Raw genomic sequence first — 16,656 nt, 5'->3', positions numbered from 1 at the left:
AGTGAATGATCTCCAAATCCACCACATAAATCAGTGGTCCCAGACTCTCTGCCCCGCAGCCCCTCCCCAGCCCCACTGCTATCTCCAAAAACCACCTTACACACAGACAGATACCATACACAGCCTCTAAACCATCTCTTTCCCATTATGTCAGTGATTCTCCACAGGATAAAGCCCACATTCCAAGCCCACTTTTACGGCTTCCACAATCTGAAACTGACCTTTCCATGAAGCTCATTCTACTCCCCCAAATGAAATCATCGCCATTCCAGCCAAACTGGTCTTCTCATCCTCCTCAGACACGGTGGCGGCAACGGCGGTGGGGTGGGGGGGCGCCTGGTTTCTTCTCAGCTGTTTCCAATCTGACAAGGTTCTACAAGGTTCTATCCCTTCCTTAAAACACCAATGAGTTCCCAAACTTCCACTCTAACCTACAACATACTCTTGTTTCTGTCAAAGTTAGAAAACTTGCCACTGAATCTTCTGAATCCTTTAATATGTGTGTCTGTGTATCCTTCACTTCTTCAAGAACTTAGCACAAGGCATGCAGCAGTTCAAACATGTTCCCTAGATTGAACTGAATTCAACTACAGGACAATAACCTCAAGGACAAGGGCCTCTACCTTCTTTCCTCTGTGTCTCAAGCCCAATATTTAACAAACTGTAGATGTTAAATATTTGCTGATCGCTACATAATTGAACTCAGCAATAAACTTTCAGGTCCCACAGAAGTCACCTCCAACTTCTTTAAATATCTGTGGATTATGCAAAGCATCAAGACATTCTACACGGAGGTAACAATATGGTCATCAGTTTTGTATTTAGAAATGTATTGGTAGCAGGGATGTTTTCATAATTTTCAGAGATTACGCATTCCCAAACGACTAAGAAATTTTTAAAAAACCCCAAAGCATCAAGACATCAAAGTTACATAAATCCAACATGTATTTAGCGCGTGGAGGAGGCATCTTACAGGGTAATTAAAAGCAGAAATCACTTAAACATGCAATTCTGAAAATGCACAAAACGCCGTTCTTGCAAAACAACGCGCAAAACATCTGAAAATATAATCAGTCTGACCTAGCTGATTGTTCCTTTCTGTAGCTCCCCCTTTGTCTCAGGTCCTGCCTCGACCTCTTGAGCTTTTCTCAGATGTTATAGAAAAGCTCAACTGGTTAGGCCAACGATTGACCTAGACTGCAATTTCAAATGACCTAATCAAGCCATTTCCAAACACTGCAGAATCTTACTGATGCCTCCAAGAAGTAGGACAAGAAAAACTGAACACAAAAATGACCTGCCCAACTGTCCTGTAGCCAGGCTCTAACAGTGAAGGCGAATTACACCCAGGTGTCCTGACTTATGTCCAGGGCTCTTAGTCTTGATAGGAGCTCGACGTCAACTTTACGGTGCAAGTGGGGCAAAGGCCAGGTGCCCCTAACTTGCCACAAGCGTGTGAGCTAAAGCTGTATCTCTGTCCTCCTCTGGAAAAGAATTTAAGTTAATTACACACAACGAGAAAAGAGATACTTTCTGGTTGATCTCTAGAGGATGAGCGTAAATCATGTTTCCTATGGTAAAGGACAAGAATCAAAAGGAGTAAGGAGCCAATTCGCAAACTCAAGAAAGTCTACATTCTGGAGGGGAAGGCTGACAGCTGGCCCCCCAGATGCACTAGCTGCTGCTGGAACACCGGGCATGTGTCCTGTTGGCAGAAGAGCGAATATGCAGTCACATAAATAGCTTTCTACCAGTGGCCAAACTGGCTTTGCCATCTACCTCTCTCCATACCAAAGCCTCCCTCCTCATGCCCCTGGTCCCAGAGGGAGCTGCTACAGCCGGTAAGAGAGAAGGGGCACTCCCCTACCCAGTGACGCTAGTTAAGACCAAACTACAGAGGGAGAGTCCTCCCTCTCCTGTTCACTACACACACATACCCACACGCGCGCGCGCGCGCACACACACACACACACACACACACACACACAGGCACCGCATACTCTTCTCTCCTCCCCCTTTCTCCACTCACTCCTACCTATTTACAGCCCCCCCCCACCTCCATCCCAACACACATACCCAATGCCAAGGCACTGGAGAGCCACCAACCAAATATGCCCACCAATCACATGTCCCAAACAAAGTGATGCCCAGTCCTCGTTTTGCAACACCAAAGAGGTCACAGAGGCAAAAGAAACCACGGACAACATCCAGAGAAGTCGAGGGACGTGGCTCACTGAATTCTACCCATGAAGACGTACTTCTTTCAACTCATTCATTCAACGAATAGGCACTGGGCTGGGCACCTGAGACAGTCTGTTCAGTATGTTTTCATCTTCCTTAATGCAAAAGGTGGGGGGGGATGACACGGGGCCTTTTTCCCAGTCTGCTATATGGGTAGGTCTTTTTAAGAGGGAAAAGGGCGCACTCACAGGCTTCCTCAGAACCGGCTATGGGTTACACGTGTGGTCAGGCTGCACACCTCCTCACTCAAGCTAATGTCTCCCCATTTCCAGCCAACTCAGTGTTTCAGCACGAATTTCAGGCCCCCTCCCTCCTAAGAAGACTCTTTTCAGATAATCAACTAATTAATTGTGTTCTCCTGTGTGGCCACTTCCGAGTTAAAAGATGGAGGAGGAGAGGGGAGGAAAACATTAAGCTTAACCGGGGTGAAATTCCCTCTTTGCAGGCAGTGCTCGCTGGGGCCAGAGGGCAGGCTGTCTGCACAGCCTCACAAGCCCCAATCTTTGAACCGTCCTCGGCGCAGGAGGAGGGAAGGAATGTGCGGAAGGCAGCACAGCGCCAGGTGGACTTTCGGGTTGAGCACAGTAAGGGACCCGGGACGAGACTGTCGCAGGCGATCCGAAAATGACACGGAAAGCGTACGGCTTAAGGGCCTTCTGAACAATTCAACACCCAGCAGGTTTTCAAAGAATCCCCAGTCTCGTGATCTCTCAAAAGAACTTGACAAGACCCGTGAAACTTATGTGTCTGTTTCGGGAGAGACAGTGATAAGCTCTAGGGGGTAACAGAACCTGCCCCCGGGCGGGTCCAGCGGGGAACGCAAGGAGCCGGGACGGGGCAGCGGGGCTGGCGGGCGGCGCGCTCGCACGCACGGCTCCCGGCTCCGGCCGCCGCGCAGGGCAGGGACGGGAAAGGGGACTCGCCCCTGGCTGCTCGGGGAGCCGCGGAGGAACGACCCCGGGGCCTCCGGGTCCCGGATCAATCTCCTGATCCTCCGGCTGCCGGCCCCGGGCACCGGACGGTCGGTCTCCCTCCGGGAGAGGCTCTTCCCGGCCTCGCCGCGCCTCAGCCCGCCCGCGCCCGGGTCCCCACTTACTTTTGGTCGCCGCGATGAGGTTCTTGCCGTCCTTGATGAGCTCTTTGATGAACTTGTTGGTCCTCTCCAGCTCCGCTTCGTGGGCGCGGATCCTCTCCCGGAACCACGGGCTATCGAGGTAGCAGTCGCTGAACTCCAGGGGCTGCAGCCCCATGACGGCGGCGGTCCGTGAGCACAGCGCGAGCCGGGATTCAGGGCCAGGAGCGGGGCCCCGCGCGCAGAAAGCGCCCGAGAAGCTAGCAGTCCCAGGCGCGCGGCGAGAGCAGCGCGGACATGCCCCGCGAGGGTGAGCCCGGCCGTGCGGAGCAGCGCCGCCGGGCGAGCGAGAATGCGGCGCTCCGATCCCGGCGGAGCTCCGATCCCGGCGGAGCTCCGATCCCGCCAGCCCCTGCCGAAACTCGGGCGCCGCGGCCCCGCCCGGCCCCGGCGCCGCACGCCCTCCCCGAGGCTCAAGCCCGCCCCGCCCCGGCGACTCCCGCCCACTCCCCTCCCGCGCTAGCCGCTCGCCCCTTTCTCCTTCCTTCTCTCCTTTCCCTCCCTTCCCTCCCTTCCTCCTCCCCAGATGCCTCTTCCTTCTCTTCCCACGCGCAGTGGCCCCTCCTCTTCCTTCCGAGGCTTCCTTGGTCTAGAATTTCGCCCCGCGGCTCTCCTCCGGGCGCGGGCGCCTCCCTTTTCTTAACGCCCTTCTTCGGGGTGACTCACTGTCGGCTCCCCGAAGCGGGGAACTTGACCCGGGCCAGGAAGGGGCGTCTTCAGAGCATCTGTAAATCCCCGCAGCCGGGCGATTTAACTCAGGTCTGGCTTGCTAGGGGAAAACGATGGACAACTATCTCATGGAACCGGGACGGACCCTGAGCTGTGAATGGACTCACACTCATGGCTGTTTCTTCCCCACTCTCGATCCCCATCTAAAGTAAAATGCGTGTAAATCTCCGCTTTAGACTGAAAGCTTTTTAAGGGCAGGGAGCATTTTCTTATGGGCCAGACAGCTACTCTTACACTCTTCTGTGTATCCACACTGAACGACTTGGGGGGAGGGGAGAAGGTGTCTAAACCACAGAAGGGTTCTGTTTTATTCAGCAGATTAAATTTGCCTGGGTAGGTAGAGTCGATCTTTATTATGCTAAATATAACCACCTGACAACGAATGCCAGGTTCTCTGTGGTTTTCGCGAGGCGGGGGTGATGATCAAAGGAGAATTTGTCAGGGCAGATGGAACAAGGGTACTATTCCATGTGTCCTGAAACAACTCAAATGTGTCCCCAAAATGTTAAGACATTTTAAATGTTTGAAATCCTTACCTCAAAGAAACCGATTGTTCATTAGAGTAACTTTTAGTAATTAGCAGCTAACAGTTTATTAAGCAATTATTATGTGCCAGGCACCACCAGGAACTCTACATACATTTTTACAGGCTCACAACATATGTTTACATATATAGGTTCACTAATAATGTCACCAAGCGACTTCAAAGTGATTCTTTAAAACGTTCAAACTCGGAGTAGGGTAATTGAGGCTCTGGATGGCATGTTGTAGGATTGTAACCCTCAGAAACAAGTTAAATAAGCCTCCTACTCAATAAGATTTTCGTTACAAAACAGCGCTGTGAGTGGCTAGCCCACAGATAAACATTATTACTTTAATGGCCGTCCTCCAGAGAGTTCAAAACGTTTTACAAATAACTTTCACCCGTTGAAAAGCCTGGTTCCGGCTACAATCAGCTGGGGGGCTGGAGTCTACAGAGCAGAAAATAAAAGAGGCAAATAAAAGGGGGAAAGACACTCAGGAATAGGAGGGGTGTAAACAGTGAGGGCCTTGCAAAACAACCAAACACTGACAGGCATGCAACCCTCTGGGCAAAATCCTAGACCTTTCCTCATAAAGAGGGGGCCGCTGTCACTTCCCCAACGTGTTAAACATGGACTTAGCAATATGAGCTGGCAACTCCACTCCCTAGGCATATACCCAAGAGAAATGAAAACATATGTCCACACAAATGCTTGTTCTTGGTAGCATTGTTCATAATAGCCAAAAAGTGGGCTCAACCCAAATGTCCACCAGCTGATGAGTGGGTAAACAAAATGTGTGTATCCATACAACAGAATAATTCATCTACAATAGAAAGGAATGGAGTACTGATGCATGCTACAACGTGATGAACCTTAAAAACATATGCTACGTGAAAGAAGCCGGCCACAAAACACCACATATAATATTCAGTAGGAAGTGTCCGCATATAAATTGGGAGTGGGGTTAAGAAGGCCTCATTGAAGGTGTCATTAAACAGTGACCAGAAGAATCAGTAGGGGGTGACCCTTAAATAGGGGGTGGGAGCAGAGGAATCCAGGCAGGGGAGCTCCTGGGATGGGAAAGAGTCTGGTACATTCCAGAGACTAAAAGAGGAGGTCAGGAGGCTCAAGCCCAGTGAGTGAGAGAAACTAGCTCAAGACAATGCGGGTGGTGGTGGATCAGCAGGGGTCAGATCTGGTGGAGCCTCACAGGCCATATATAGTGATGAAAGAAACTTCCACGTATGGGAGGTATGGGGAAGTCTTACTGGGTTATACATGAGTTAACTCAAATTTTATGCTAAAATAGCCTGTTTGTGGCTTATCAGACATACATTGTACATCTGCTTTAATTTTTAAAGAAAAGGGTGCATTGACCAGAAGATAAGAATGTCCATGTTAAAAATAAAGATTCAATGCCTCCCTTTCTGGGACACCAAGGTTGGAACTCATTTGATGATAAGACTCCTTTCCCAGGGGCCAAGGCCACACTAACTCACTGTGTTCCTGCTGATCTGGTTTGTTTGGGTCTTTTTTTTTTTTTTTTTTCTTGAAAACTTGAAGGAATGTATCCATGATTTATTTGATGTTCTTTGTTCTGACAAGGCATAAAACTGCACTGAAAACCATGCTTCTCTGGAGCAGTTCCTCAGAGTTATCTGAGAGACTGTCTTCTGGGCTATAGTCCTCAGTTTGGCTCAAATGAAACTCTTTTCTATCCCTATTATAGATTGTTTATTGATTATTTTTGTCAACAATAGGATTTGGGATTGTATCCTAATGCTATCGGGAGCCTTTGAAGAGGTTTCAGCATGGTGGTATCGTGATCTGGTTTGTCTTTTCTCTCCAGGTGCTGCATAGGGAATGGGAATCCAGAGGGAAGGCTTTTGGAGTTGTCTGGGCAAAAAATGGTACAGCTTCACCCTCCAAGTGACAGTGGAGACAGAGAGTAATAGATCCAAATGTATTTTAGAGGGAGATTCTGGGACTTGACAAAGACCTGGATATAGAAATGAGGAAGAAGGTGCCAAAGATGGCCCCAGGCTCCTGGCATGATAAGTTAGGTAGACAGCTATGAACTCTACTGAACACTGACTGCAAAGAAAACATGGGATAAGGAGTCCATGTGGTGTTGGTGACTGGGATGGGCAAGATCAGTTTCAGTTTCAGACTCATTAGGCTTAAGGTGCCTGGGAGATATTCAAGTATGCACGTCATTTTGTCAGGTGGGCACTCATCAGTGCCTGGATGAGTTAAGGATTTGAATCAATAAAAGTTGGTCAGGTTCCAGTCTAGATAAAAGAGGTTAACTCAGATGAAACCTTCCCTTTATGTAGGTTCCACTACATACAATATTGTCTTTCCCTGATGAGTCACAAAGTTGCTACCTATAAAGTCAAATATGGATTCCACTGAACATTATCTTTGGATATGTTTCAGGCTGTGAGTCAGTTAGAATTAGGTTCAGATACATTATAACAGAAACATATAACGAGGGGAGAGCAGAAAAACCTCCTCCCCATACATAACCAATGTTAGCAGTTTGAAGTGTATGTTTTCTTAAAGATAAATTATCACAGAATAAATAGCTGTCCAAGTGTGTCTGACATTTTCATTACATCTATATTTTTAAAAGAAAATTTTTCCTTCACAGAACCCTATTAAGAGTTCATGAACTAGTAATCTGGGTAATGCAATTTGAGAAATTCTATTCTGAGAGCACCACATTGCATAAGCTCTACTGAGGGTCAAGCCAGAATCTCTGTGTGATGGTTACTCTTGTGTGTCAATTTGATTGGGCTAAGGGATGCCCAGAGAGCTGGTAAACTTTATTTCTGGGTGTGTCTAGGAGCATGTTTCCAGAAGAGATGAGCATTTGAATCAGTAGACTGAGTGAAAAAGATCACCCTCACCAGTGCAGGTGGGCATCATCCTATCCACTGAGGGCCTGAATAGAAAATGCAGAGGAAGGGTAAATTCCCTCTCTCTTCTTAAGCGGGGACATCCATCTTCCTCTGCCCTTGGACATTGCTGCTCCTTGTTCTCTGGCTTCAGACTTGGATTGGGATTTACACCAAAGCTTTCCTGGTTCTTCAGCCTGCAAATGACAGATTGTGAGACTTCTTAACCTCCATAATTATTGCGTGAGCCAATTCCTATAGTAAATCTCAATCTCTCTCTCTCTCTTTCTCTCCATATATATCTATATCAATATCAATATGTTGATATCTAGATATCTATTGATATATAGATATAAATATATATTATCTCCTGTTAGTTGATGACGTTTCTCTAGAGAACCCTAATACACTCTGTGTCTCCCAGGATTGCAGAGCGTAAACCCATGTGGTGTAGAGAAATGGTTACCTGTGCCTCTAACAGTAACTGTTCTCCCATTATATATATGCCCGGCAGTGTGCTAGAACCTGGAAGAAAACAGCAAACAAAACCAGCACAATCCATGCCCTCACGGAGCAAGAGTCTCCAGTCAGAGAGAAAGCATGTATCAGATAATTACAAACACAAATGTAAATATTAATTGAAAATCCTGATAAGTGCTGGGGAAGAGCCGCGCAGGTGTTAAATGGGAATTTGGCCTATTCTGAGATGTCACTAAGGAACTGACAATGGAGCTGATATCTGTGGGATGAGGAGTTAATGGGTAGAGGTGAAATGGATGTGACGCGGAGAGGGAAGAAGTGTTCCCAGGGAAAGTGTTGTCAAAGAACTAGAACAGGAAACTGAAAAAGGCTCTGTGGCTGGAGCACCATGGGCTGAGATACAGCCCTTGAAGACGGAGTGAGGGCCCATCCCACCTGCTTCTGCACCAGACTCACTTCTTTGCTGAAGAACACTAAGTGTGAGGGACTTCCCTGATGGTCCAGTGGTTAAGACTCTACGCTTCCAATGCAGGGGGCATGGGTTCCATCCCTGGTTGGGGAACTAAGATCCTGCAAGCCATACTGTGTGGCCAAAACTAAAAAAAACAAAGAAAGAAAAAAAAAACACTAAGCGTGGGTTTCAGAACCCCTCCAGGGTTCCCTGATTGCTTCTAGGGAGAGCTCCCTTTCCCAACACTCCTAGACATCATAACTTGGAAGAGTTTGGAACCCCAAGGAAGTTCTAGAACTACTCCACTTACCTAAGGATATTCAGTCAGCAAATACTGATTGCATACCTGGATTGGGCAAGCTACTGTGGAGAGTCCTGCAGGGAATACTAAGGTCAGACAGTCCCTAATCTCAAGGTGTTTACAATCTAATATGCTCGAGCCATGGGGAATAAGCTGACACATGGATAATTACAAAACAAAGTTCACTGCTGCTTGGTCCAGCCACCCTGGTAGTCTGGCTGAGAAAGGGGTGTTTCCAGTGAAGCTGGGGTGGGGGAATTGGGAATGAGTGTGTGGGCAGGGAAGCGGGAGGGATTTTCCAATTCTCTCTCATTTAAGTTAAAATCCTCTGAAAAATCTGGGACTCTTATCTTTTCAAGTTTGGAGTTAGAAGAACCTGGCTTAAGATGTAGGTCAAGGCACACAAGCGGTACCCTCCCCAGGTGGTGTGCCCTGTCCTCATGCAATCACTGCTTCCCCTGCCCTCAGCTTTTGGAGAGACCTGGCGTGGAGAAAAGGGAGCTGGGTGCCCCATCTTATATTTGCTGATGTATATCAGCAGGCACTTCCAGTGCCTATGGGTCCCTCAGGCAAATGTTACCCACTTTCCTATAACGTGGATCAACTGACCTAAGCAGTGACGCTGCAGTTTATTTTATCCAGATAGCAATGGATATAAAACAAATGTTGAAGGAAAGAGAAGAGCTCTAAAGAGTATGTTTTTCCCAGCAGCCCAGATGCCCCTGGCATGACCCAGAGAGAGGTTTCCATAGGATGACCTTCAAGCAGGCAATTATCCTGTCACTAGAAAGCCCATCTGCCATGACTAGGGACATATTCTCAGAGTCCATGGTCACTTCAGTAAAATAAAAAATGAACATGTGTAGATACTCATATCTTTTGATGCAACAGTTCCAGATCTGGCAATTTGTCCTAAGAAAATAATTTTTTTAGATGTATATGCCTCGGGCTATTCGTTACAGAGGGGGAAAAAAAGAATCAATCTAATAATTGAAAATAGCAAAACAAATCAGCACATATCAACTCAGCAGACTCGGGTTCACGGGCTTTGATGCCATTAATCTGATCGTGCTTTAGCTCTCAGTGGTGGACACTGGCATTTTCCCTTCACTCCCACTTCCCCAGAGCACACTGATTTCCACCTGAGTAATCATTTTCCCACAAAGCATGGAGTCTCGGTAAAATGCGTGTGCCTGCCTCACACTAGGGAATCCAGAGATCCCTGGAGCCTCCTTCTGTTAACCCCGCCTCTCAGGCCTGCCGCTGCCAAAGGCTGAGCACGTGACCTACCCTCAGCCAACTGGACTCTCCTTCCCAGGACTTTGACTCCTGAGCCCAGTAAAGCACTGACAGGAGAAACAGTTCATCTGTCCAGCCAAGAGTGTCAAAAGAGACCTGCTGCCTGGCAGGCTACCCAGCTTCTAGTTCCCAGGCTGGTTCTTCAGGCTTCCTTTAGCACCCCACATTCTTCAAATGAAATGCCTTTTTGCTTAAGTTGCCAGAATCTTTTTTTTTTTCTTTGCAACCCAAGAAGCAGTAGATACCTAGATTGGTACTAGAAGGCAATGGACCTTCAGGGAAATTGTAGGGCACTTGGAATTGGTTATGTGGCTGAGCTAGAAGAGAAAACAGTTACATACCCTTTTATATTCTGAGAGGGGAACCTAGTAGCCCATGGCACACACTGGAGAAACAAGTCAAGACGTGTTGTTTCCAGCCTGAGGCATTTAATTGCTGGTACAAGGCTCTACTGCACTTTCTTGCCCTGCCTTAGTAACCGTGAAGTCCTCTTGCTCCAAAAGGCGAAGCAATGAAATGATTGGGCCTCTATTAGCCTGAACTTCTGAGAGACTGAGAAGCAGATATACTCACTGACTGGCATAGATTATGTAACGTGAGTGAGAAATAAAGCCTTGTTGGGTAAGCCACAAGATTTGGGAGTTGATTGTTACCACAGTATAGCCTGTCCTATTCTGACTAATACAGAAGAATTTCAAGATCTTAGGAAGGGGGAAGAGTATCGCTAATGGGATTGGATAACATATAGCAAAAGAAGGGCGAAATTTTTAAAAATTATTTTAAAGTTTTTCTTTGTTTAATGGGTACAAAGATTCTGTTTGGTATGATGACAAAATTCTGGAAATAAATAGTTATGATGGTTATACAACATTGTGAATGTACTCAGTGCTACTTGAACGGTACACTTAAAAATGGGGAAAGTGGTAATTTTTATATATTACGTATATTTTGCCACAATTAAAAAATCCCCAGGGACTTCCCTGGTGGCCCAGTGGTTAAGACTTCACCTTCCAATGCAGGGGGTGAGGGTTCAGTCCTGGGTCAGGGAGCTAAGATCCCACATGGCTCGTGGCCAAAAAAACCAAAACATGATACAGAAGCAATACTGTAACAAATTCAACAAAGACTTTAAATCGGTCCACATCAAAAAAATCTTTAAAAAACACCGAAAACTTTTTTCAATCAAAATCCAATAATGATAAGGGTTGGAAAAATAGGCATTCATATATTGTTATTGAGAATATAAATAGGTACTTCTTTCTGGAGGCAATTTTGGTACTAAAAAAGGCCTTTGAAATATGAAGCCCTTTGATTCATTTATTCCTTTTCTGGGTATTTGACCTAAAATTTAAAAAATAATTTACAAAATTTTACATAAAATTATCATAACCCCAGCATGGTTTTTAAAAGCTAAAAATGTGAAACAGTGGACCATGGGGGATTGGTTATGTAATTTAGGGTATATTCATATAATTGAGCATTATTTAGCTATTTAGAATTATAGTACAGTAGAATGTTTAACGAGGAATACTGGTGAACTGCTCCAATATAACATTAAATGAAAAAAAATACAAACCTTTGTTTGTAAGTTGAGTAGTAAGTTCCTAGATGTAAGGTTAGTTTGACAGTTCTGATTCTTAATGAATGCAGTTGACTTTCTGTTCATAAAATTATTTTCTAAGATTGTTAACCATGGTTGCATGATTACAATTACAAGTTCTCTAAATATCTCAGGATACAATGTATCTGGGCATAAAAATAAGCTCAGTAAAATAACTAACTTTAAAAAATATCTCCTATTTCTTACCTTTCTTGAATTTAGGTTCTGTCCTACCATAACTCGTTTCCCCTTTCCATCTGAAGGTAATTATTGAGATAAGAATGGAGAAAAAGGGACTTTGGTTAGTTCTGCTTTCTCTGTTATCTTTTTAACATTACATCATCTTTCCCCAGAGTCTTTGTGTTTTTGTTCTTGCTATGAACATGACCTTAAAAGGACCCTTTTTGGTTTTCTACTATTTTTCACATCTCTAAGCTCATTCTGGATCTGCTTTTCCTGATATTGTTACTTAAGGGTCATGCGTAAATAATGTGCTGCTCTCTGGTAGTTAGGTAAATATACACATTTATCCATTATCTCATATGTTGGGCTCGGTAGAGGAATGCCTCTGCAGCTGCTTCTGGTTTTTTAAGATTTCGCTCTTTATTTCTTCCCCATTGGAATTAAGACAACCATCTTCAATTTGACTTACAGGAACCCCCAAAAGTATGTAGAAATTTTCCAAGAAGCACTGTTGGCAGGGAAAATTTTATTTCCAGATCCTCAATTTCCATTTGTTCTTCTTCCTAAAATTGATCTGTCTGAAAATCTATTTTGCAAGTTCTCCTACCCACCTCCCCTTTCACAATAACCCTTTTCCCAAAGAAGAGGAGAAGGTGGAAAAGCATATTGCAAGTTCATTCATCTGCATCCTTGTCCCAAGATGTAAGAATCTCCAGAGTACCAAGGGGACAATTTCAAAGATTTTTTTTCTCGTAGCCTTCTGTAATGATTAACCCACCATAGTGCTTTTTGTCTTTCCCCGTCTTTTGTACATTTCTGTTAAGAGTAACGATGGCCTTGGAAACTGTCCCGTTGAGATATTCTGATTATGTTATAGGGTGAGGTGGTAGGAATGATGCCCATTTCCCTTTATTAACTTGCCTCTCCCATCTTCAAATATAATTAGAAAATGCATGAGTCTTGAGGAAGAGACACATGCAAGCAAGAAACATATCCTTAAGAAATATCGACCACTAAATATGGCTCTGCTTCTCTCCTTTTTGAACATAAGCTTTTCTTTTTATTGGTCTCTCCTCAATACTCTACCCTAGAATGTGTGGTCAGCTGAAAAGAAAAGCACCTTTGAACAGAGTAGTCATGCTGATTCTTTAAAGTATAACTAAAATGTATAATTGCGAAGATTTTTGAGATATGATGGGTAAAGCCTGTGCAGAAAAAGTTCACGATTTATTTCAAAATAAGTTTGCGTTATTGAAAAAGGGAGTTAAAACTTATTTCATCAGTTCATAATAGGAAACAGTTATTGTTTTACTGACAATCTTTCTATGCCTCAGATTCCTCCTCTGTAAAATGGGGATAATAATGGTACCCTCTCGCTGAGTTTTTTGGAGAGTAAACGAGTCACCCTGTAATCTATGCAAAGCACACAGAACAGTGCCCAGTGCAGAGTAAGTGCTTTCACGTTGTCCTACTCCCCCTCTCTAGTCTAGTTCCTCTTCTCTTGGTCTGTACTCACTCCCTTGGTAATCTCACCCAGTCTCCTGGCTTTTAATATCATCTATAGGCCAATGATTCCCAAGTGTGTATTTCCAACAGCTACTCACCCCAGAACTCCAAAGTCGTATTCAGCAGCCTACTGGACCTCTCCACTTGGATACCCACTAGACACCTCAAACTCACTCTCTCCAGATGAAATTCCTGTTCTTCCCTCTCGCCAAGCCTGCTCCACCTACAGCCTTTCCCCTGTCACTTGGTGTCAATGCCATCCTTCCAATTGCTCAGGCCTCCAGAACTTGGAGTTAATCTGCACTGCTTTCTTTCTCTTGTACTGCACATCCAGTCTGCCTTCCTGCAAAAAAGATATCCAGAATCTGACCTCCATTCACTCCCTCCAGTGCTGCCCTCTGCTGCAAGCCACTCGGACCTGTCTCCTGGATCACTGCAACAGACTCCGCCCTGGGCTCCGCCTCTGCTCTGGCTCACTGACAGTCTATCTTTAACGGGGCAGCCAGGGTGATCCTTCTAAAATGAAAATCAGGAATTCCCTGGTGGTCCAGTGATTAGGACTTGGCACTTTCACTGCCGGGACCCAGGTTCGATCCATTGTTGGGAAACTAAGATCCTGCAAGCTGAGTGGCGCGGCAAAACAAACAAACAAACAAAACAGATCATATCATTCCTCTGCTTAAAATTCTTCAGTACATCCCCTCCTATACATAACACAGTAACAACTCCCCCCCCAAAAAAAACGTATATTCATGCACATACATATTCATTTTTAAAAAGACTAAAGATATGCATCAAATTGTTGGCAGTGGTTATCTTAGGGTGGTAATACCATATGTGATTATTTAAAAATATTTGTCTTTTGACCCAATAATATTACTTTTAGGAATTTATCTATAGTAAATAATTAGGATATGCCCAAAGATTTAAGTTCAAGGATGCTAGTCACAACAATATTTACAATAGGTAAAAATTGGAAATAATCTAAGTGTATAACAATAGGAGAGAAGAGTTGACCTTGAATAACTAAGGGGGTTAGGGTCGCTGACCCTCCTCACAGTAGAAGATTGGAGTATAATATATTGTCAACTCTCCTCAGGAGTGGTTCCTCCACATCCGTTATTTCCTCCACAGCCTCGGTTCTGCATCCTTGGATTCAACAAACAGCAGATCAGGTAGTACTGTAGTATTTCCTGTTTGAAAACATTCTGCATATAAGTGGACCTGCACTGTTCAAACCTGTGTTTTCAAGGGTCAACTGTAGCTTAATAAATTACATTATAGCAAATGGTGGATTATCTGACATGGTTGACCATTTTTTTAAAAATTAATAAGACACTGTTAATGAAAAAAGATTACAAACTAGCAAGTACACTATGGGATTAATTTTGCAAATTAAAAAATGTATATGAAGAGAGGAAAAGGCAGGAAGGTTATGCACCAAAATATCAGTGGCAGTCGTCCCTAGGAAACAGACCCAGGTGGCCATGATCTAGAGCTACACAGCCATGGAAGAGCCCCTCCTTCCCATTAGCAAACATGCTTGGAATTCACACACTCAGAGCAAATGTGCAAATTCTAACCTGTACTTCCTGCAATGTTTTACAGCATCAGTTTAAGCAACGATCTATTTTATAGGCTGGAAATGCCCTCATAGAGTATATCACATGAATAGGAAGATATTTAAGTCTGAATTTATCGTAACACTAATGATTCTTATTCTGCACACAGTGAATAGAAAAAATAAATAAATCCCCTAATACGTTAAGGAATTTAGGCCTTTTAAATCTTGCCAGATTAGGATGGGTTAAGCTATTTTTTGCAATGACTGATAAGAGTTTCCCAAGCTTATCAGTTTTTAACCAGTTTGAAAAAAGGAGTTACGAGTGCAAGAAATAAGTTGCTTGGCATGCTTGGTGACTAATATCCAGTTTCTAATTTACAAGCTGGTTTTTAAACATTGAGCTTAAAAGTTAATTTTTAGAATTTTATGTTTCATGGGTTTCTTGTTTCTTATGGAATGAAGTGATCAAAAGAAAAAAAGAAATTCTACATTCACAACTGCCTTTCTGTTCCATTCAGCCTCAGCCATCTTCCCCGAGAACACATTAATACGATTAAGAAGTCTAAGAAGTCATCTCTCTTTATTCTTTGCATAACTGAAGCATAGGTGCCACTCAAGCTACCAACTCATTTTCACTGAAAAGTAAAACAAACTACTGAAAAGCAAAATACGAAGCTTGTAAGTAACAGAAGAGACCACAAGACTATCAGAAGTGACCTGAAAGCCAAGCTTGCAGATTTTTTTCATGCATCAATAAAGTCAACCACAAAAGGTGTCAGGTATGCAATAAAACAGGCTGGCTTCAGCACATTCCTTTGTTTTATCAGTTGGTTTTGACATAAGGCAAGGAGACTGCCCTTAAAAACCCACATATTGAATGCTGAGAACATGACATTTTATCGGACTTTGTTGCAAAACTAGAATTGTGTGAGAACACCACCACTTAGTTCTTCTAGAACATAAAGCAAAATTTACCAAACAACAGTCCCCATGAAAGGCAGGAAGATCTGATTATGTGCTTATGAGCTTAAGGGTTTCGTTTTTTTCAGACTATTTTGGCATTCTTTGTGAACAAACTAAAATTCTTTTGTTTTCTAGGGAGAGAGAGAGACAGGTAGAAATTACTAATGTAAAACATGAGCTTCTTACCAGTATCAAAACAAGGAAATCAGCTCTAGGATTACTTGGATTGAGTGTAAGTAGGTTAGGAGTGCCCATTTTGGTCATCTCCATAGGTGAGCTGAGTCTGTACACCGCATACGTCTAGCAAATTAAAAAATCTGAATGTTAATGACATCAACAAAAAACCTCGGGACTTCCCTGGCAGTCCAGTGGTTAAGAATCTGCCCTCCTTTTGGTCTTGTTTATGGTTTCCTTTGCTGTGCAAAAGCTTTTCAGTAAAAAGACAACCCTCAGAATGGGAGAAAATATTTGCAAATGAAGCAACTGACAAAGGATTAATCTCCAAAATTTATAAACAGCTCATGCAGCTCAATAGCAAAAAAACAAACAACCCAATCCAAAAATGGGCAGAAGACTTAAATAGGCATTTCTCCAAAGAAGATATACAGACTGCCAACAAACACATGAAAGAATGCTCAACATCATTAATCATTAGAGAAATGCAAATCAAAACTACAATGAGATATCATCTCACACCAGTCAGAATGGCCATCATCAAGAAATCTAGAAACAATAAATGCTGGAGAGGGTGTGGAGAAAAGGGAACACTCTTGCACTGCTGGT

General features: G+C 44.0%; 1 protein-coding gene across 2 annotated transcripts in view; it reads right to left on the bottom strand.

The window, feature by feature from the left end:
• ARHGAP10 (Rho GTPase activating protein 10) overlaps positions 1 to 3,753 on the bottom strand; it is a 336,361-nt gene extending 332,608 nt beyond the window's left edge. For both annotated transcript variants that reach the window (XM_060116129.1, XM_060116137.1), the window contains exon 1: positions 3,338 to 3,753. In XM_060116129.1, the coding sequence (XP_059972112.1) occupies positions 3,338 to 3,491 (154 nt within the window). In that variant the 5' untranslated portion in view covers positions 3,492 to 3,753. The remainder of the gene's footprint in view (positions 1 to 3,337) is intronic.
• Positions 3,754 to 16,656: the final 12,903 nt, after the last annotated feature.

The sequence above is a fragment of the Mesoplodon densirostris genome, chromosome 1 (genome assembly GCF_025265405.1).
Source record: "Mesoplodon densirostris isolate mMesDen1 chromosome 1, mMesDen1 primary haplotype, whole genome shotgun sequence".
NCBI lineage: Eukaryota > Metazoa > Chordata > Mammalia > Artiodactyla > Ziphiidae > Mesoplodon > Mesoplodon densirostris.
This window is presented reverse-complemented; position numbering and strand designations above follow the sequence as displayed.